Source organism: Coptis chinensis, chromosome 8 (genome assembly GCF_015680905.1).
Source record: "Coptis chinensis isolate HL-2020 chromosome 8, ASM1568090v1, whole genome shotgun sequence".
In the NCBI taxonomy this organism is placed as follows: domain Eukaryota; kingdom Viridiplantae; phylum Streptophyta; class Magnoliopsida; order Ranunculales; family Ranunculaceae; genus Coptis; species Coptis chinensis.
Genome location: NC_141463.1, coordinates 14,904,169 through 14,925,879, shown reverse-complemented (window position 1 = coordinate 14,925,879; position 21,711 = coordinate 14,904,169). Strand labels below are relative to the sequence as shown.

Genomic DNA, 21,711 nt, shown 5'->3' with positions numbered 1-21,711 from the left:
TTAATAGATTCCTATTATGCTTATTACAAAGATAATAGAATTTTTCTTTTAATATTGACATGTTCAATAGTTTGCACAAGGTCGATTAGAAGTTGGGATCAACAGAATTGAGTTTTGTTGTTATAAAACCGTGTGTCCAGTTATTCCAAAATATTTACAACCATTAATGTTGTGTTTGGAGATTATACACACATTCATCGCCGTGTATGTCAATACAAATCTACGGTTTACAAGGTTTCTGAATAGCTGGACACAATTTTGGAACAGCAAAACTAGACTTGGCTTGACAGCCTCATTGTACCACCCCCAGGACTTGCGAAAATCAATAATTCTACACTGACACGGAAAAACTGATACAGTTGACCGACACAGTGATGTGGCATTGCAATATCAATGTTGTACTGTGAAAAACTACCACTGCAACATCAATATTGTACCGAAAAGTAACACTGCAACATCAATGTTACACTATAAAAACCACTGCAACATCAATGTTGTCTCGAGAAATACCAATGCAACATCAATATGGCACTATAAAAATCACTGCAACATTAATATTACACCGAGAAATACAACTGCAATGTCAATGCTGCATCACAAAAACCACTGCAACATCAATGTTGCACTATAAAAATCAAAAAATGAATGGTTTGTTATGAAGAAAAAAAGATGAGAATGGAAAAAAAAAAGATAATAGAAGATGATATTGGAAATAAAATAAGTGTTTTGAGATAGAGAAAAGAGATTTTGGCTCATATTTTCACTATTGCAACATCGATGTTGCAACATGTCACGTCACTGTGTATTGACTGTGTCATTTTTTCTGTGTTAGTGTAGCATTACTCCTGGGAAAATACTTGGAAGCGTATAGTCTACAAGACAAAGTTGTACGTGTTCACACTATTTGTACACTGCCTCAGGAATGGACTACATGTCTATAAGTATGAGCAACAGTTGCGCAAGTAAAAATTTGCTGTTTTGAACTTCTGAAGTATACCTTTTGTTTAGCTCCTTAATGGTGGAAATACCTCTGTTTTCCTTCAAAAGTACTCTGATTTCGCTCAAGTTTACATGGAAATGGAAACTTTAACAGGCATACAAACGCGACCTTCGTACTGAAATTCATGGAAGTAGGAGTAGCATCAACGAATATTTTACTATTTAGGTCACCGGGGGTTCATGCTCACTTGTCCACGTTACATACTGAACGATACCAAACTTGTTGCCACTGACGTTTCTACGCCGTCAGGGGCAAATCCATTCAAATGTGTAACAACATCAACTATCCCTTCAATTTTATTGATTAAATGAATTTTTTTTTTAAGTTGTTACAAACTATCACTATAATCTTGATGAAAAATTAAAAACATAAGCAATTAGCAATAGCAAACAAATTGAAAATCATGTCACTGCACGCAAATAGCCATGATAGCTTCAGCTTCAGTTGCACAACATTGTTTCGACTTTCGATCTTCCGCACCTTTAAAAAGACAGATCTTTGGCCAGCTGACAGCATATGGGCTTTCATAAGATTACTATAACTAAAACATATACAGGCACCCATTAAACTTCTCCCTATCCATGGTTTTCAGAACCGGGTTTTTTAACCGGATCAGGTCAGACAAGTCCTGGTTCAAATCACTAATTCAAATAAAACCCGGCCGGTCTTTGTTGAGTAAAAAATACTACATATTTAATTTAGAGGAAAATATATGATGTTTCGGTCGAGTCAACTCGGTAGAGTTGAGTAAAAACCACTGAGTTGAACCGGTTTTTTAACCTAATTATGGTTGAACCACCAAGTTATCGGACGGCTCAAACCGGTGATGAAAACCGGTTCTATGTTAAACTAGCTTAACATTAAAAAGTCGACCCGGGGAGCTCCGACACTGAGTCAAATCGGCTGGTTCAAACTTAAACCGGCTGGGTCGTAAACCATGTCCCCATCCATCTCATTAGATGCTCCTTATTCCCATACACTTTACATAATAAACCCAATCTATTCCTAGCTCCAGTGAATATCAGATATATAAAAAAGAAAGACCCTAAACTTACAGTAGTATAGCAAATCTTGAAATATTACTTGAAGAACTGCAACGGTTGCTCTTGTAATCTGAGAATTAAAAAGTGTCATGAATAAAATTTCAAGTTGATAGATGAGTATGAGTACACATACTGTGAACAACAAAAGCCACGGTAATATCATTGAATATAATCAAATAACCTACAAATTTGCATAACTTGGAGAAATAGCTTCTTTTAGAATCAATTTCGAAGCATCTGCTAAAGGTTTCTGCGTACCGCTAAACCTTAGGTGCAAGGTTACAAAAGCTTAAGAAGCCCACTCAAATGTCATTTTGCGATTCAAATTTCGCACATTTTAACAAAAGTAGTTTAACATGACCTGGTAGAGCAATGAGAGTTGGTGAAGCCCAATCTCAGGCGTCACTTGGAGTGATGCGCAATTTTAAAATATGTCCGGACATCACTCCAAATGGTGTCCCTCTTTAGTTCTAAAAGTGGCCATTTGTAATTTTGAAACTTGGGCGTCACTCCGAGTGACCCTCTTTAATTCTAAGAGGGATGCCACTCCAAGTGAAGCCAAAGATTTAAAATCCAAGTTTTTTACATTACTCCACTAGGAACTATCAAGTGTAGATATTTATAGTCTGTGCATTAGTGTGTAAAATGAGTTGTAAAATCCTAATGACACTTATGTGGAGCCTATGTGGAGGTGCAATTTTACACCCTCCATTGAGGTACCCTAAAACAACAACAATCTTCAGTCAAACAAAGAGAAGAATGAATACAATTGGAAAAAATCAAAAGCATAGTAGCGATAAAGCGGTAGTATAGTAATACAGATAACTACAATAGAAGCGTTGCTCAGCTAAGTCTTGTTGTAATAAAAATGAACAGTAGTATTGACAAAGATCAAGGACACAACCATGTTCGCACATAACATATTCAATTGGCAGGATACAATGATCAAACATCAGCAAACTACTCGCAAAAATTGTTGTTTAAATTACCTAAACAGCATAATTCTCTATCAATTGTTGCCAAAATTACCAAATAATGTAAATTACTGACCCAGTATGACAACCTAAACAGGTTAAGATATTCTCTATCATAAAAAAACGATTCAAAATATCAGAAAATTAAAAAATCCTAATTAAAACGAAAATAGAAAACCAGAGTACGTAACATAGCAATACAAAAACCAAGCTACTAAAAATAATTACAAATACACCCAAAGAAAAAAAAACAACTTGAGAGTTTAGACAACTATTCACATAATCACCTCAAGTAAAAAGAACTCAAAAAGATTTATACACAAATTAACCAGTAATTTATTAATTTTTTTACTGCAAGACCGCCACGCTAAGATGAAGGAGAATGGGTTTGAGAAGACGGAAGATGAGGGAGGAAAAATGTGAAACTTATGGCGGGGGAGGGGAATAAAAAAATATATATATACAAATTAATAAATACATATTTCCAACCCTCTCATACCATAAACTTCTCATAGTTCAATCCCTTTTCCGCCGTCTCCTCTAGTAGTTCATTTTTATTGCTTCATCTCAGTAAAATGCAACAGAGTTACTACTACAGCAGCTCACTGTTACAGAGAAAAAGATAGATTTTTTGACTTTTTAGGCCATGGTGCTTATTTAAGCAGTTGTAAAATTTGTGTTTTAATGAAAAATCTATGACTGGGTTGACTACTTGACTCTGAATTCAGTACTAAGATCCAGATCCAGGTTTTCTCGGGTAGTTGGTTGCAAAAAAGTATCCATTGTAGGTGAAACTGGACTGGGAAATCGGTGAGGATGTTTAAGGGCCAAAATGAGGTCTCCACCGAGATTCTCATACATGGTATACTAGTGAAGAATTTTTCAAATCTGTAATTCAGCATTTCACTGTAGCAGAATGAGATAGCAACAACATCGAATAGTTTTTGGTGCATAGCCAGGAGGATGGAAAAAAAGTTTGGATCTTTGGACATTTATGAACTCTCCAAGTTCCCAACAACATGAAATTCCTCATCTCTTATTGGTAGTGCATTTAAGTCCTGAGCAAAGCAGACATCATTATGGTGGCGGTTCTACTAGAAAAGGGGTACGGTGGTACTTTTACCACCTTTTACCAACCAAATGGTTCAAATTCTTCTCCTTGTCTTCTTCGTTCTTTTCAATTATTGGAAGTAGCTTTGACATTGTAGTGCATCAAATTAAATTCTTGAAACATTTTGTTTTAACTTTTATTATAGAGGATTGCAAATTGAAAGAGTTAAACCCAGCCAACTATAAGCACCATGCCTCCTACAAATATTTTGGACTGAGGTCAACTTTTGGTAGCAAGGCAGAGCTGTTTCACAGAAGAGAATTAGTAATATTAATTTGTAAAGAGGAACTTAAGACAGACCACACTATTATATAGGGGAAAAAATTATTGTCAAACTTAAGAACACATTATTCTTCAACTAAAGTTTCAATACGGTGTGCATATAAGTGAATTAGCAAAAAAAGTGATGATTGAGAAATTCTACAAAATAAAATTTTGAAGAGATTCATAAAGACAGCCCCAGTGAAAGACAACTCTGTATTCGAATACCCAGCATTAAATTGTAATGATCAATACAAGCACTAGGCAAAGATCTTTTGATTTTCAGTGAGATGGTCTCTATTCAACTCTATAGACAGTTGCTTCTTAAAATTCGTAAGAATGAATTACCTGATGTTTGGAATAGGAAGTGTCTCCAATGGAGGCAAGGATGGCGAGTTTTGGACATGTTGCTCAGAAAGGGATAATGTCAGCTCCATCTCTTTGATCTATTTCAGAATTTAAATATAGGAATTGTGACTCATGTCTGTATAAGTTAAATTTGAGAGGTAAAAGAATGTACAAGCATAAATGAAGCAACTCACCTGCTTCTTTAGATCGTTATTGTCCTCCTGCAGTGCTTTCTCCTGTCCGGTATTAGGGGACATGAGATCGATAGTATATAGAACAGAAAATTATGAATGGAAGTGTGGAACCAACACTGCATATACTTAGAGAATAGTATACATTTTCGAGAAATCAATTTCCTCTTACAAAGTGTTGCTGGTTCTTCTAGTGAACCTAAATAGATGCAATGTAGAATTTACAGGATTTTAAGTATGACTAAAAGTAGTATCAAACACAAAAGTGATTGATTGACATTGGAAGATCTTTGGCTATAGAAACAGGGCTGCTTGATAGCATATACAATGAATGACAGTGGAAAAAGTTACTTGAATTGTTTTGTAAATACAGAAGAAGAAGATGTTTAAAGATTTTAATATTTTTGGATAATGGTCATGCTCGTAACAGTTATAAAGCAATATGTCGATAATCAATCTTCATACCTACGGCTCGGTTACTCCATATCTTTTTCATTGACTTTTACAGCTCACTTCAGTTCAACATTTTATGACAGAAAAGAATGTTAGAAAGGGTCTACCTTACGCTGATGATCTGTGATGGATGCAAACATGAGTTTGTTCTGCAGAAGAAAATTTTCGTCGTGAGCAATTAAGTTAAAAAATAACTTCTCTTTCATTTGATACAATAACATATGTAGGCCACATTTCAAACAAGTTTAGATCAAGTAATAAAGAGGGAGGAATGAATTGAAAGCTATAAATTCTAGAAGCGCATATTCGAGACAAATCAAATGTGTAAAGTAGCCCCTTCCTGCAAAAGAACATAACAAAGATAAACTACCTTTCTTGACCTTATTTTCCTCAGAGCATTATCAAGCCGTTGCTCTAATTGTTGAAGCTCTTTAAAACTCAAGGTAGCAATCTCTTCTCCCATGAAATACCTGCAAATAGAGAATTGTGTCAGAATCAGTTATTCCAGATTATTATATAACACGCACATACCTTTGGCTTTTCTGTAAAGTCTCAAGCCTAGACTTGAGTTTGTTGTACTCAAAAGAAAGGCTTCCCTGCGGAGTAAAAGAGTTCATAGAATTAATGATAGAATAATGTGGATCCTTTTAGAGCCAACTGTTTTCCCAAACAAAATCTATCCAAAATACAAACAAATATAGGAGTGGGGAAAGAAAACGAAGATCTTGTCCCAAGAACAGCTTGTTTGCCAAAAGTTACAGTAAGTTTTGGTCGATCATATCATTCATTTCAACAGCTTCCAGAGACCCCATGAGACTCACAAATGGATAAACATGTGTACACGTACACTGTGCAATTCTGACTATGATTTTACGACAATGTACACGAGAATAGTTCAATAGTACGAGAATACCTGCGATTCCAGATCAGTCGCAACAAGGTCCTTAGAGGTATGAGAATACCGTTGATAGCGTTCAAGGATGTTTTCCATGCTGTTGCAAGACCAAACAGACGTTGAAATTCATCAGTATAATCAGTGAAAACATAGATGAAAGAAAACTTAAACACACAGAGAAACAAAATTAAAACAAAAGAAAGCAAGAACAACACCGACCATTTTTTTTTTTTTTTTTATATTTCATAATCATTCGCACCCGATTCTATCCGAGGATTTTGGCACGTGCGAAAAGCTTCAGTTTTGAGAAAAACATGGAAAGCCGGGGGTGCGAATCCAGTGGAACGCGGGGTGTTAATCCATACAGTGATACGGCAAGTGGTTAATGTGACAACTTTTTCCAGGAATCTCTGAACCGAACATACTGTACTTTGAGTTGAATACCCAAAATTACTAAGGAGAGATGTGTCAGAGATCTATGAGTCAATTTAAATAAATAAAAATATATATCAAATTTAGTAATTATGACTAGGGACATGTGCCTTAAGATTATAAAATCCTCTAGTAAAATATTGAAATCACAAAATATATATATATATATATATATATATATATATATATATATATATATATATATATATATATCGCTGGCTACATCGACATACAGAAATGTCCAATCTAAAAGCAGGTTTCCACATTGTTCTAAGGGCTGATTTTTGATAAATATTATCTTCCTACCATGAATAGTATCTCCACAAAAAATCAGCTCAATCGGATGTGTCTAGTCTTGTCAAAAGAGTGTCAAAATAGTGTTAAAATTATGGACCGTCAGATAAATTTATAATTTGAACTCAATTTTTGGTAGGGTTAGATATGTTCAAAAGAACTAATTTTTGTAGGAGATGATATCTATGTTGTGGAGATCACATTCCCATAAAATCAGTTTTTAGTTCATTATGTAGGTAGGTAGAATTGCATATGTCATTTTACGTATGTCGACGAGCCAACGATATATAATATATATATATATATATATATATATATATATATATATATATTATATATCGTCGACATACAAAAATGACATACGGAATTGACATGTCCAATCCTAAAGTAGGTTTGCACATTGCTCTAAGGGCTGATTTTTTGTAGATATTATCTTCCTACCATAAATAGTATCTCCACAAAAAATCAGCTCAATCGGATGTGTCTAGTCTTGTCAAAATAGTGTTAAAATTATGGACCGTCAGATAAATTTATAATTTGAACTCAATTTTTGGTAGGGTTAGACATGTTCAAAGAAAGTGAGTTTTTGTGGAGATGATATCCATATTGTGGAGATCACATTCCCATAAAATCAGCTTTTAGTTCATTATGTAGGTAGGTAGAATTGCGTATGTCATTTCTGTATGTCGACGTAGCCAACCCGTATTGGTACTTTTATATATATATATAGCCAATTGGTTTTGAGTTGGATGCCAAATTTAATATTGTATCAAGCTATGTCCCTCACCCACCTAGTTACTCCAATTAACAAATTTAAAAAAATAAATAATACATAAATAAATTAGAAATGTCAACATTTTTTACTACGACGTACACTAATGTACGAGGCACATTGAGATTATTTACTCGTATCTGGTATCTAAAGCTTCACACAACAATATATACATCTTATGGCCGCTCCACTCATTGTCATACGGTGCCCTATATCTCAAGATTCGAGATATAGGGCCTTCCTCCTCACATATTAGTGGTCGAAAGTTTTTCAACTACGAAGTGCCCAATCTTATAAAAGATATATATGCAATTGTTCCAAATTTCCAGCTTCACAGAGCTCCTATGTCTTTGTGCCCCCCCCCCCCTAACATATTTATAAAGTATAATTACACAAATTAGATGTTATTTTCCTAAAATATTTATAATTATTTCATGGGAAACATAAACTATATATAATATATTCAAACAAAGAACCTTGAGAAAAATAGGCATGCAATGTACTAATAATAATAGTGGAAATGTATCATGAAAACTAATGATATAAGCCAAATAAGCGATATATCAATGTTCAAACCAGATAAGTGATATATCAATATACATCGCACCAGATAAGTGAAAATCAATGTTCAAACCCAACCTAAGTTTATAACATATATATTCCTGTGAACTAACACAAAATACACAAGTACAATTCTTGCATATTAAGCATTCAATTTTTTCCCCCCTAAACAACGACTATAAAGAAATTCAATTTCCTAATCAACTAAATACATTTAAAAATTAAGAAGTAAGAGTGAATTTTGTTTCGACCAAGATCAATTATTTTTAGACAAAATAAATATTATATAGTAAAAGATGTATCTTAGATAAGGACAAAATATGATAGATTTACGGACTATAGTCTCTCCCTTTACTCAGTTCAAAATATTTGGCATCCTTATCTATGTAAATTATAACTCGTCATTACTTCCCTAACGATCTATGACTACATAGAATTAGTTTGATAATAACATTTTATATGAAAATAATGTTGTGTTTTAGCTTGTAGCTCAAGGGTTGTGCATCCTTCCATTATAGGCGAGGTTGCGGGATCAAAACTCACTAACCTTGCCATAGAGTACTTTCTCGTGTAATTATTTAAACCTTCAAGACTGGAGACAATAGCCATTATACAAGTTGGCGACTACTTAGGTAGACCAAACCGAAACTAAATTTCCATAAAGGTTGGTTCGCTTGTTTGTCATGGAGGAGGTAATTAGATTAAATAGGTGGTCTAACATTTTCCATGGTTAATTATTATCGCCTAGTTGTTTGAAATGTAGGTAACGTCCTTTATATATAAAAAAATGTTTAATTTGGGAATTCAACTCAAACCCTAATCTCATGGCACAAAAATGACAAATCTTAAATTTTGGAACATCCAACTCAAAATCAATTGGTGATGGGTGGAGAGGCCTAGAAACTTTCATACTATACTATAAGGCTTTAAATCATCCCATATATGACTATACTAAACATCTCAATATGCCACCTTACATATGGCGTTACTTGAGCCTAACACATGCTCAACAGCTCAACATTTTTGGATGAGGTGGAGTACACGGTTCTTCTGGGCCAAACACATTAGTATGTTCTGATACCATATTCAATTTTAAAGCATCGAACTCAAAACCAACCAAATAGTGATGAGTGAAGAGGCTCTAAACCTTTTACACTATAATCCAAGGCTCTAAACAACTCATGTGTGACTATACTAAACATCTCAACAAAAATAGATAAAAAAAAATTCACCCACAGAGACAGGATTTCTTAAAGAAGATTTTGCCTTTGATACCGTAAAACACTAATCCCTTGAGCATTTGTTTCCTAGGATACGTAACGATACATACCTTCCTACCATACCCATATTATCCTCACTTAGTCACTGTAGGCCTCCTGCATTGTGGGGTTTTATCTGGACAATACTTTCCAGAAAGTCACCCATCTATGTAATCTACTTAGGTGGTAAGAAACTCAATAAGCAAAATAGAAATAAAATAATACTCTTAAATAAAATTCTCGTTTCTTGCCTTATTCTAATATATATTACTAGACAATGTAAAATCAACCAAAAGTTTTTTCAATTTTTAAATTGGGTTGTGTTTTATATCAAATCAAACAATATAATTCAATCTTTCAAAATGAAATTGTGTTTTTCCACCAAATCAACAAAATTAAATTGATTTCGTGAAAGTAAGTTCAAAATAGAAGAATAAAAGGGAAGAGGATACAAGAAAGAGAAAATCTTGCGGCCGAGAATAAGATACAATTGTGGCATCAAGAAATACATAATGGGCGCATAGTAGAGGTGGTGTTATTGGCAGCAAGATGGTGGGTGCATGATAAAAGTGGTGGTTGTGAAATAGGAAAGAAGCTCACTTGCTTTGAAAATTACTTCAGGCATTTAAGTATTGTCTATTTCTTTTCTTTTTTTTTTTATTAAGTGGGACCATTTTCTTACTTTTTATATCGAGTCATTTACTCATAAAACCCTGATGTTTCCATTTATAACAGATCCTCCCACGAAGTTCAACTTTCTTAAAATCCCCCTACTCACACCTACTTTTTACTACCCAAAACAGTCATTCCAAGATTCACGCATCTTTAATTTATTCACATATTTTTTTTTCTCTAAGTAGTGTGTAGAAACGCAATCCCTTACAACCTACTTTAGACAATTGATTTTAATACCCCTAAACTGAAATGCACTTATCCCGTGGGGATAGGTTACGTTAGGTTCCTAGAAAGACGCCTATCATGTGGGGTGGGTAATGGTTACGCAAGGTATATATTTTACCACCTGGAAACTTTTTGAGATCCACTAAATCCTAATGTCGATGCCATTTTCAAATCGTTTGGTTGTAGGTTCCTTGAGAACTCTACAGTTAAGCGTGCTTCGGCGGGAGTAATCCAATAATGGATGACCTCCTAGAAAGTTGTTGTCTGGAGTCAAAACCCCACACCTGTCAGATAGCCCCAGTGACTAAGTGGGGACAGTATTGAAGTGTACTATGTGGCACTTCGTTATAGAATGATATCAGCTTACCCCTGGGGAGAGGTTGCATCATGTACCTACAAAAGCAACTAGCCCGTGGGGAGAGGGTTGTGCCAAGTATACATTCTACCATCTGGAAGTTGCTCGAAATCCTAACATTGAGACCTTTTCCGGATCGTTTAGCAGGTTTCATAGGAACTCTGCATTTTAAGCGTGCTTCGAAAGGAGTAATCCAATATGGATGACCTCCTGGAAAGTACCTATCTAAAGTCAAAATCCCACACTGTCGAATGTCTGCAGTGACTAAGTGGGGACAGTATCAACACGTAGTATACAGCGAATCGTTACATTAGTGTAACCCATGTATATTTTACCGAAAAAAAAAAAAAAAAAAAAAATGGCCGCCACTTTGAAAAAAAAAAGAGTAACAAATAGAAAGAATCATAATCAACTAACTATTTAAATAGATTATTTTAACAATTGGAAAGCATAGTTATTTACTATGAGTTGTAAAAAACAATGGAAAATTACCTATTGGCCATGTTAGCAATTCGGGATACGGCAAAAATTCGGTAAGGGAATAATTCAAGAATTATTTGGCGACTCAAAAAAACGGTATGGTCAAATATTCAATAAAAAATTTACAATACAGCAATTATGTTGTGTTTAATTAATACGTGTTTTAAACGTTTTGTTGCAAAAATTCGTGATATTATATTAATAAATATTAATAATAGTTATCATTCTTTACAACATAACAAACATATTCAAGCAATTTAGCTATAAAAACATTGAAACCAATTGAACGGTCTACATACCTTCATTTATTTGTTCTTGAATTGAAATTGCAGTCCAAACTTCAAAATACACACACCATGACATGACAATTTAAATATTGCCCAAAAAATATAAAAACAAAACTTTTGGATTAATTTATTACTAAGAATGTAAGAGTGGGGCACTTAAAGTAAGAGTGAGGATATAAAATATATAAAAAATAACAAAAGCGCAACTGAATTTTCATTCCTTTTTTTTTTTTTTTTTTTTTTTTTTTTTCTTTTTGAGCTGAATTTTTGAAAAATTCGCCAAAAACCGAATTATTCGTTTCAAAGCAAAAAATCGTGAATTATTCCGAATCTTTGAAACATTCGGAAGTATTATATGTATTGCCCTTCAAAAATTCGATTAGCGAATTATTCGCGAATAATTCGGCGAATTGCTAACAAGGTCTATGGGTGTAACTTTCGAATTTCTATGACAAAAAACTAGGTAGTCTAACTTTTAGGACCAGTCAAATGGTAATCTACAATTTTTGTTACCGAAAACCAGCTAGAGTACGTAATTAGGGGGAGCCGAGTAAGACTATGTTTTCCATAAATATCCTTCTCCAAGTTTTTTTTTCCAATCTTTCTTTTATTTTATTTTGGCAACAACTAACAACCTTACCCTTTACATGTATGTAGAAACTACAAACAATATTAGCAGGTACGTGTAGATTTGAAGAACTGAATTAAAATATATGGAAAGTTAGCTGGAGAGAAACCATTTTTCTTCTAATCTCTTATTTCCAAATGAAATGGCTTAATGGCGGCAAAGACAGAGAATAGAAGGGAGAGAATCATGCACCGTTTTAAAATTTGAAAAGAAAAAATGTAATAAAACACTTTATTGGCGTTAATATAACTGGGCTCCTTGGTTAGTCTGATTTATGGTAACGAAAATTGAAGATTACCATTTAACTGGTTCTAAAAGTTAGACCACTTGGTTTTTAGTCATAGAAATTCAAAAATTCAACTCATAGGTAATTTTCCGAAAAAACAATTCCATTCCATGTCCTTAGCCGATTAGATATGAATCGAGAAATGAAATAGAAAATCTAAATGGGTATTTTTATTATTTTGAAAGAAAAACAATTTGTGAATATTAATATAAACCAATTGGCAAGGGTGTTTTGGGTAATCATATAGTAATGTTTGATGAATGGGCGAAATTACTCTTTTATTTTATTTTTAGTTATTGTAGAAAACTCCGCGAGGCTTTTGCTCTTCAGTAGTAAGATACTAAAAGATCCACGGGCCTCCAACTCAGCTCATGTTCATAGTTGGCAATCCGTGTTACGGTAAAAATTCGGTAAGAGAATGTATTCGCGCATAATTCAAGGTTATGCACAAACATTCATTAAGCATGCGACATGAAAAAATTGATAAATTTGATGCAGAAAGTATTTGTGTATAATTTGAGATCCTGCACAAACAGTCGTATATAATTCGAGACCATACTGCCCATGCACACACTAAAACCTATATTCTACCTATAATAAAACATGATTTATAATCATTAGAATTTACTATCCTTATTAAACGTAAACTATTGGCTGATCATAGAAAACATGAATTATTCGATTTGTCTTTTAAAACTATGATCTTTATTTCTTATTTGTTTGGCATCTAAAATGGTCAATACATGAATTAAACAAGAAATATTCGGAATATTACTAGCATGAATTTGTATGTATATAATCATGAATGAAACAATAGCATATAATATTTTTCTTCAAATAGTTCTAAAAATCAACTAACATACTCTTTCTTTCGGTATTAATCCCTTAAAGATTGTGCATCCTATCTGATTTTACACTTAATTACGACATATTTAAGTGAATAAGCAAGAAATTTCTATATAGGGAATTCACTCGAGTTAGAAAATGCACAAATTTATTTATGGACTAAAATATTTTAATATAAGCATTTTATTACTCTATAGAGGACTTGCGTACACTTTTTTAAGTTTTTGTCCTCAAACACAAAAAGAGATCCTACTAAATAAAAAAATAAAGTGATCAACACTAAAAAAAAAATAAAAAATAAAAACGGGGTATTTCTACATTCTAAGTTAAGTTAGTTCTCTAATCGTATATTATGATTTAGCTTTTATCATTAGTTGACTAAAATGCCCCTCACACAGTAACTTGAGCGTTTCATTGACCAATATTAAGATAAATATTTGCGCAATGCTATCGACTTTTATCTTGGACTAATTTGTATGCATATAATCATGAATGAAACAACATAATATTTAATTTATATATATATTATTCAAATAGTTCTGAAAATCTACTAACAAACTATTTCTTTTGGTATAAATTCCTTAAAGACCGTGCATACTATCTGATTTTGCACTCATTAGACATATTTAAGCAAATAAGCAAGATCTTGAGATTTCACCAAAATACGCATTTTTTTTAACCAAAAATCTTTTGATATAAACATTTTATTTACTTCTTTTTAAGCTTTATGTCCTCAAACACAAAATGATATCCAACTCAATCAAAAAGGGGGGAGGGGAGTTCTCCAATCGTCTATTAGGTTGTAGCTTTACCATTAGTCGACTGTAGTTGACTCATTTCTTCTTTCTTAAAAGCCAAAATGCCCCTCACACAACAACTCATGTGTTCACTGAACAATATTAAGATAAACATTTGCGCAGACCACATGTCACTTATTTAGTGGTTCTTAAATTAACATGACACCCTAGCTACAAATAGCTATAACGAGACATCTAATTATAAAGGCGTGCTTATGGTGCATATTGGGTTTCTAACTTTCTGGAGAGAAGATTTAGAAGATCCGAGGAGCGCAGCTTCAAATTAATTAGGCCACTATTATACAAGGTAACACAATGCAGCTAAGTTGCATGTATTTGGCTGTTTTCTGGTGGATGAGAGAACCGGCCTCCCTCTTTTAATCAGCAGCAACAATATGTCCATCCTTGATTGATCTTAATAAAATTCTTTACCAATAAAAAAAAACATGCAAGGTTTGGCAACAATCTGCTTCATCACAAATAAGGGTAGTGGATTGGGAATCACAGGAGAGTAGAAGACTGTGGAAGTATTGATTAAGAACGTTTCAATTTTCATTCAAGATTTTCAATTCCGATTTCAAACTAGATTTTAATAATAGTTTTTGAATTGGGGAAAAACAATTTTATATGAATATGGGGAGAGTTTAATCACATTTAATGTTTAATTTAGAACTTCTATCTGATTGTGTTTCTATTGATTTCAATGATGAACATAGACATTTTTAAATGGGCCAATTAGATGAATTTATCCAACTTGTGATTGACCAAAGTATTGGGCTTGATCCCGGGCTTTATGAAACACAAATGGATACCCAACAGAACTCATCAAACTCAACTTTTTTTAAAAAAAAATTAAGCTCATTTTCTTTTTCTTTTTTCTTTTTTTTTTTTTTTTTTTTGGGCTGATTTCTTCTTTTGATCAAAGATGTTATGTTGATTTTTCTTATTTACTAGTTGAGAGTGCTAACATGCTATATTATGCATTCAAAGGCTCACCTAAGTTAAGTTCTCCAATCATATATTAGGTTTTAGTGCTACCATTAATCGACTGTAGTTGACTCATTTCCTCACACGTACAACAACTCATGTGTTTCACTAAACAATATTAAGATAAACATTTGCGCAGACCATATGCCACTTATTTAGTGGTCCTTCAAATAACATGACACCCTAGCTACAAATAGCTATAACGACATCTAATTATAAAAGCGTGCATATGGTGCATCATTGGGTTTCTAAATTTCTGGAGAGAAGCTGTAAAAGATTCAAGGAGCTTTAAACTAATTGGGCCACTGTCATATAAGGCACCTCAACGTAAGAGCTAAGTTGCAAAAAAAAAAAAAAAAACATGCAAGTTTTGGCAACAATCGGCTTCATCACAAATAAGAGTAGCAGATTGGGAATCACAGGAGAATAGAAGACTATGGGAGAATAGACTCAACTAAGAACGGTTGCCTATGCCCAAGATCAGTTTTCATCAAGATCAAATCTCCATGTAATTCCCTTTTGCGGAAGAAACTAGATTTTATATGAATATGGGGAGAGTAAAGTTGTGTGTTTGAATCACACAAGAAATTTAATGTTTAATTTAGAACTTCTATCTAATTGTGTTTCTATTGATTTCAATGATGAACATGGACATTGTTAAATGGGCTAATTAGATGAATTTATCAAACTTGGGATTGACCAAAGTATTGGGCTTGATCCACGGGTTTAATGAGACACAAATGGATGTAGAACAGAACTCATCAAACTCATTTTTTTTTTAAAGTTCACTTTTCTCTTTTTTTATTTATTTATTTTTTTTAATTTCTTCTTTTGGGCTGATTTCTTCTTTGATCAATGTTGATTTTTCTTATTTACTACTTCTGAGTCCTAACATGCTATATTATGCATTCAAAGGCTCACCTAGGCTCACCTCTGTAGCCTCTTGAGTAATGCGTCCTAGGCACGTGCCTAGAGTGCCTACTGTCGCTTAGGCCTAGGCTCAACTCCTAGTTGGGGTTTGTCAGAGTCTTTAATTGCTTAGGTACTATGTTAATGTTAATTTGGGACTTGAGCTTGGTCTGTTGGTTAGTCCGAGTTTAAATAAAGAATCAGATATCTACATATCTGCTTTTAGGAGTTTTGAATCTAATTGTTCTCAAGTTGGATGAAAAATACACTATTAGATATACTTCACAATAAGTGCTACTATGGATTCTTCGAGCTAGAACTAAGTTGTGCCTGAGTTACTGATTTTAGTTTTAATTATAAAATGTAATAATAATAGAAAATAGAGATCTAATTCTGACTTTTCGAGTTAATTTTTGCTACTGGTTGTGTGAAAAAACACATTCATGGGTAAAACAATTGTAGGACTGGGGGAACTTTTGAGATCTCTTACGACCACAAAAACCAAAGAAACTTACCTTTAAGCTATTTCAGTATTTCAGTATTTCAGGCTTTGGCCCTTCCTTCCTAATCATGAACGTGAAGGGCATTTGGCCTTTAAGAAAAAAAAAATTAAACAAGTCAACAAAGTCAATTCACAGTCAAGGGGATAAAGCCTAAAAAACAATTAGACGAGAACCAGACCCTTCAGAAAAGTTTAGATCCAACTTAAGTCGGAAAATCTCAAAATTCGCACTGTACTGTGCATTTGGTTGAAGTACTCTTGGGTTGACATCTAGAGTCTAGACTGGCCTTCCTAGTTGAGATACTAGAGATTTTTAGAGGTACAGTCCGAAACTAAGGTTAAACATGAGAATATGGGATGCATGGATGATGCTCGAGAAAGCAGTTCAACAAAATTATGAAAACTATTGTATAATAAACAAGAAGGGAGAGGTGGAAAAAATTGACATTTCTTTTAATTAACTTAATTGTAACATTTATACAGAAACTTCAGGGGTTCCAACCCTTACACTAGCAAAAAGCACGAGAAAAGATTCTAATTAAGGACGTGTACAGTACCCATGACGCTTAGGAATTACTCTAGCTGGCATCACCTTCGCACTTGGTTGCAGCCACACCAAGAATGGAGATCAAAATACATTCTAACAACACAGTTCGGGGAGTCAATATATCCACCCCGCGCACAAGATTCCACAAGCAGGTCGGGGAGTCACTATATATCACACCCCGCGCACAAGCTTCCACAAGCTGTGGGAACATCCCACACCAAAATCTAAAGGAGAAGGTAGAGTACCTGGGCCACCCTCAAAGAGTTGCTAAAACATTGAAGAAACAAGAAGACAAGAAAGTAACAGTATATCTATGTTGCAAAGAGAGCAACACGGTGCATTAGAATTATGGTCAATAGCAACATATATATGGTAAACGATAGTATCATAGGCCACTCTAGCTGGCATCACCTTCGCACTTGGTTGCAGCCACACCAAGAATGGAGATCAAAATACATTCTAACAACACAGGTCGGGGAGTCAATATATCCACCCCGCGCACAAGATTCCACAAGCAGGTCGGGGAGTCGCTATATATCACACCCCGCGCACAAGCTTTCACAAACTATGGGAACATCCCACACCAAAATCTAAAGGAGAAGGTAGAGTACCTGGGCCACCCTCAAAGAGTTGCTAAAACATTGAAAAAACAAGAAAAAATCTATTTATCAAGAAATTGGGTTAGGGAGCTTCTTTTAGAAAAGTTTACACTTAAAAGATTGAAGAATACTATTTTGTAGATTCACTACTATTTATTTTTTTTATATAGTGGAAACTACTTGTACACGGGAAAAAACAAAGATTAAAAGGTGGACAATTTAGTTATTGAGATTTGTAACCATTTTATTCTCTTTTTTACCTTTATATAACTACCAAATTAAATATTTTCACTAAAAACAATATAATTCAATTATAACCACCTATTTTGTATTTTTAAATGCATATGCACAAATATAAACCACCAACGTAGTAAATTTATTTTAAAATACTAATGCATTTTAAAATGTATAAGCATAATCAGTGCCGGAGCCAGGGGGGTCCTAGGGTATGCCCTGGCGTACCCTCAACATTTTATACAAAAAAAATATAAAATAGTTATTATCACCCACACCCACACCCACACACACACACACACACATCAATTTGTCATTGATCACTCTAGATTTCCCCCCTAAGCCACTAGCCTACTTGGGTGTTTTTTTTCAAACAATTAACATCCTTACATGGTTTTATTTTCAATTTTCTTTCCTCTCAGTCAAGGTTTTCCTGACGTGAATTATATTCGTACTGAAGAGGTCATTACAACACGTAATAACTAATAGGGCCACAATCTATTAGTATATATACTATATTTGTGAAAACGGTTTCAGGTTTTGAAGTCTGTTTTAATTAGAATCAATCATATTTGGATGTGTTGGTCGTGGCGTTTCATATGTAAATTTTTTTAATCCATATGCATGATTATTATTCTCAGGTGATCTCGAGTTTGGTGTATATAACCTCAACTTGTATTAATCCAAGCTTACCTGCTGTCAGTTTAATTTTTCCAGTTGGATACTTAGATTCCTCCAAAGTACTTACTATACGTACAACTTCAACACTAAAGTTATTTTCATTTAAAGTGAAAACGGAACTGAATTTCATTATTGTTGCTTGTGTAGGCAGGTGAAGCATATTAGATATTACATGCAATGAGCTGTATCAGAAACTTAACTTTTGAAATTAGGATTTCGTGCATCCGTGTATAGCAAATTAAGCTTATTTGGTCTTGAGAAGTAATAATATCATTTTTTTAAAGGTTGATAATATTGATCATATTAGAATTCCCATTTTTTTTTTTTATTAGTCATATATATGGTTCTCTGGGTGAGATTGTGTTAGACAAGGGATGTAAATGGGGCGAGTCAAGGTTGGCTCACCCTCACTCAATTTCCTGGCTCCGCCACTGTGCATAATGATATGCATTTTAAAGTACATACTCAAAATGTATTTTATTATTTAGTAATTTCGACCAACTACTATGAAATGCAATGAGTTGGTTTAGGGTTTAGTGTCTAGAGGTTTAGGGTTTAAGCTTAGGGTCTAGTTTATAGGAGTTTAGGATTCAATGTCTTGAGGTTTAGGATTTATGTACTTAAGGCTTAGTGTCTAGAGGTTTTTAGGGTTCAGGCTTAGGGTCTAGTCTATTGGGGTTTAAATTTTATTCTTAGGGTCTAGTTTTAGGGTTCAGGGGTTTAGAGTTTAAATTTTATTCTTAGGGTCTAGTTTTAGAGTTTAGAAGTTTAGGGTCTAGTGTTAGGGTCTAGTGTCGACAAGTTTAATTTGTGATACACCATATGTATTTTAAAATGCAAAGCAGGTGGTTGGTTATAAGTGAATTCTAATACTTTAAAATGCATTGTAAAATATTGAGATCAAAATAACTTAGTAAATTTTAAAATGTTGAGTTAAAATGCAATACTAAATGTTTACTTTCAAACAGTGTTCATTATTCCGAACGGAATATCGGAATTTTGCCCAATATTTCGGTTTTCTAAAAAATCGAAAAAATAGTAGAGTCGAAATATTGATAATTCTAAAATTTGTCGGAATTCCAAATATAACATGGATCGAAATACTATGAATTTCAGTTTTTAGATTTGTCGGAATTTTGATAATTCTGAAATCCTGAACTATGCTTTCAAATGCATTTTAAAATTTATGAAATTTTAGAAATTATGGGAGAGGAAATATAGTTGTTCCATGGGTGCAAATAATTAAAAAAATGTATTTTTGTCAATAGCTATTGAAAATGGGTTAGCATGTGTCAAATTAATATGGTTTTGGTGTAGAAACTAAAAATATTATGCCTATGGTTTTGAAGTTCAAACAATTCTTAACCGACTCCTTTAAAAATTTGACACACACACATATATATATATATATATATATATATATATATATATATATATATATATATATATATATATATATATATATCGTAAACGATAGTATCATAGGCCAACCCAGCTATGAGATAAAATGTACTAACAAAGCCCTGTAGTAGATAAGATATGACAATGGTCAAAATAAAAAAAAATAAAAAAATGATAGCAATTTCACATTAAAAAGAAATAATTAATTAATTGAAAAAATAATATTTAAAAAACATATTATAATTATTACTATTACTAATAGTAACTAATTTATTTATTTATTAAGTATAATACTGTCAGTGTACTACATAGTACCTACAATACTGCATAATAATATTTAAAAAACATATTATAATTATTACTATTACTAATAGTAACTAATTTATTTATTTATTAAGTATAATACTGTCAGTGTACTACATAGTACCTACAATACTGCATATACATAGTACATACAATATTAACGTGGTCATTATTTGTGTTGAATGGAAAACAATTAAACCTTAACGTACGCACGGTTTACTATGTATATCACCGAATCTAGTCGACTTAATCCCCGATAGTGAAAGGACCGCAGTCACCGCGCTTTAAAACACGCGCTGCACCCCACACTTACTATGACCCTTACTTAGTTACATTCATCGTTAATAGTACGGAACAACCGATTCCCAAGAATGGAAAAAATGTATTTTTACCCAAAACAGAAGTAAACCGGAAAACATCATAGACTTCAGCAAATTTCCTCATTTGAATCATCGTACTCAAATTGGAAACAAATATTTACAACTACTGAAAACCAAAAGTCGGACATAATTAGTACCTGTCATTAGTGCTATACTCAAACAATTTCCCTTTGATTGAGAAAACAATCAACGCGACATCAGCGTCACAAAGAACAGAAATTTCATGAGCTTTCTTCATCAGCCCTGACCTCCTTTTCGAGAACGTAACTTCTCGATTGATCTTGTTTTCAATCCTTTTCAGCTGAACTCTACCTCTCCCCATTATTTCTTGAACACCCAAACCCTTGAAGGGATAAAACTAAAATTATCTTGCAAGCAAAACTATAAAAGAAGACTTGACAAAAGTGGAAGTAGAACAAGGAAATGAAGATTTTCTAAATGAGGGTATGAGAAAGCATATAAAGATAGATTCCAAAGTTTTGGCTATTCCTTAAGTTTTCTATTTCTGGTTAGCCTTTTTCTCTATCTGTGTTTGTCTAGTTTTGATTGGGTACACAGAATACGAGTACATTTTGAACCAATGAGTGAGTGAAACGTGGAGGAGTTGTCAGAAGCATGGTGAGCAACTATTGGGCTTATACTTTCTGTGTGTTAATAAAATAAATGGTGAACTAGTATTGACAAAAAAAAGATTTTGTAAATATTTAAAAATTTGGTCAACCCACCACTTTGACTTTTTTGTGTGGGGAAATTTCCCATCTAATTAGAAAAAATCATCTAGTGGGGGTAATACTAGTTAACCCTAAAATAAATATCTTAAGACTTTGCGTGGGTGATCTTAGCCAGAAATTTATTTCAGGGTGAGCCGATTAGGACTACAAACTTTCAGCGCAAATTCAATTAGCGCATACTAGTAGAATATGTCCTATATGTAAAGTTTCACGTTTTTATAAGTGTGGACATCCATATCTAGTGGTTTTCATTAGCATAGTTTG

General features: G+C 33.4%; 1 protein-coding gene and 1 long non-coding RNA gene across 13 annotated transcripts; both read right to left on the bottom strand.

The window, feature by feature from the left end:
* Positions 1 to 1,270: 1,270 nt before the first annotated feature.
* On the bottom strand, positions 1,271 to 21,353 carry LOC147480147 (agamous-like MADS-box protein AP1). Of its 12 annotated transcripts, none has more exons than XM_086581325.1 (10): positions 20,854 to 20,916; positions 16,585 to 16,661; positions 6,295 to 6,373; positions 5,913 to 5,977; positions 5,752 to 5,851; positions 5,489 to 5,530; positions 4,932 to 4,973; positions 4,738 to 4,835; positions 2,056 to 2,113; positions 1,271 to 1,641 (listed from the first exon to the last, which is right to left on the bottom strand). In XM_086581325.1, the coding sequence occupies exons 3-9, from the start codon at positions 6,370 to 6,372 to the stop codon at positions 2,080 to 2,082; spliced, it is 459 nt and encodes a 152-aa protein (XP_086437451.1). In that variant the 5' UTR covers position 6,373; positions 16,585 to 16,661; positions 20,854 to 20,916; the 3' UTR covers positions 1,271 to 1,641; positions 2,056 to 2,079. The 12 variants fall into 12 exon arrangements, with proteins under 12 accessions (XP_086437451.1, XP_086437449.1, XP_086437448.1 ...); XM_086581323.1 differs by having other exon boundaries at positions 1,271 to 1,628; XM_086581322.1 differs by having other exon boundaries at positions 1,271 to 1,541.
* Positions 15,035 to 20,318, bottom strand: LOC147480148 (uncharacterized). Its single transcript, XR_015206835.1, has 3 exons — positions 20,124 to 20,318; positions 16,092 to 17,513; positions 15,035 to 15,169 (listed from the first exon to the last, which is right to left on the bottom strand). It is a non-coding gene; the product is annotated as an uncharacterized LOC147480148 (long non-coding RNA).
* Positions 21,354 to 21,711: the final 358 nt, after the last annotated feature.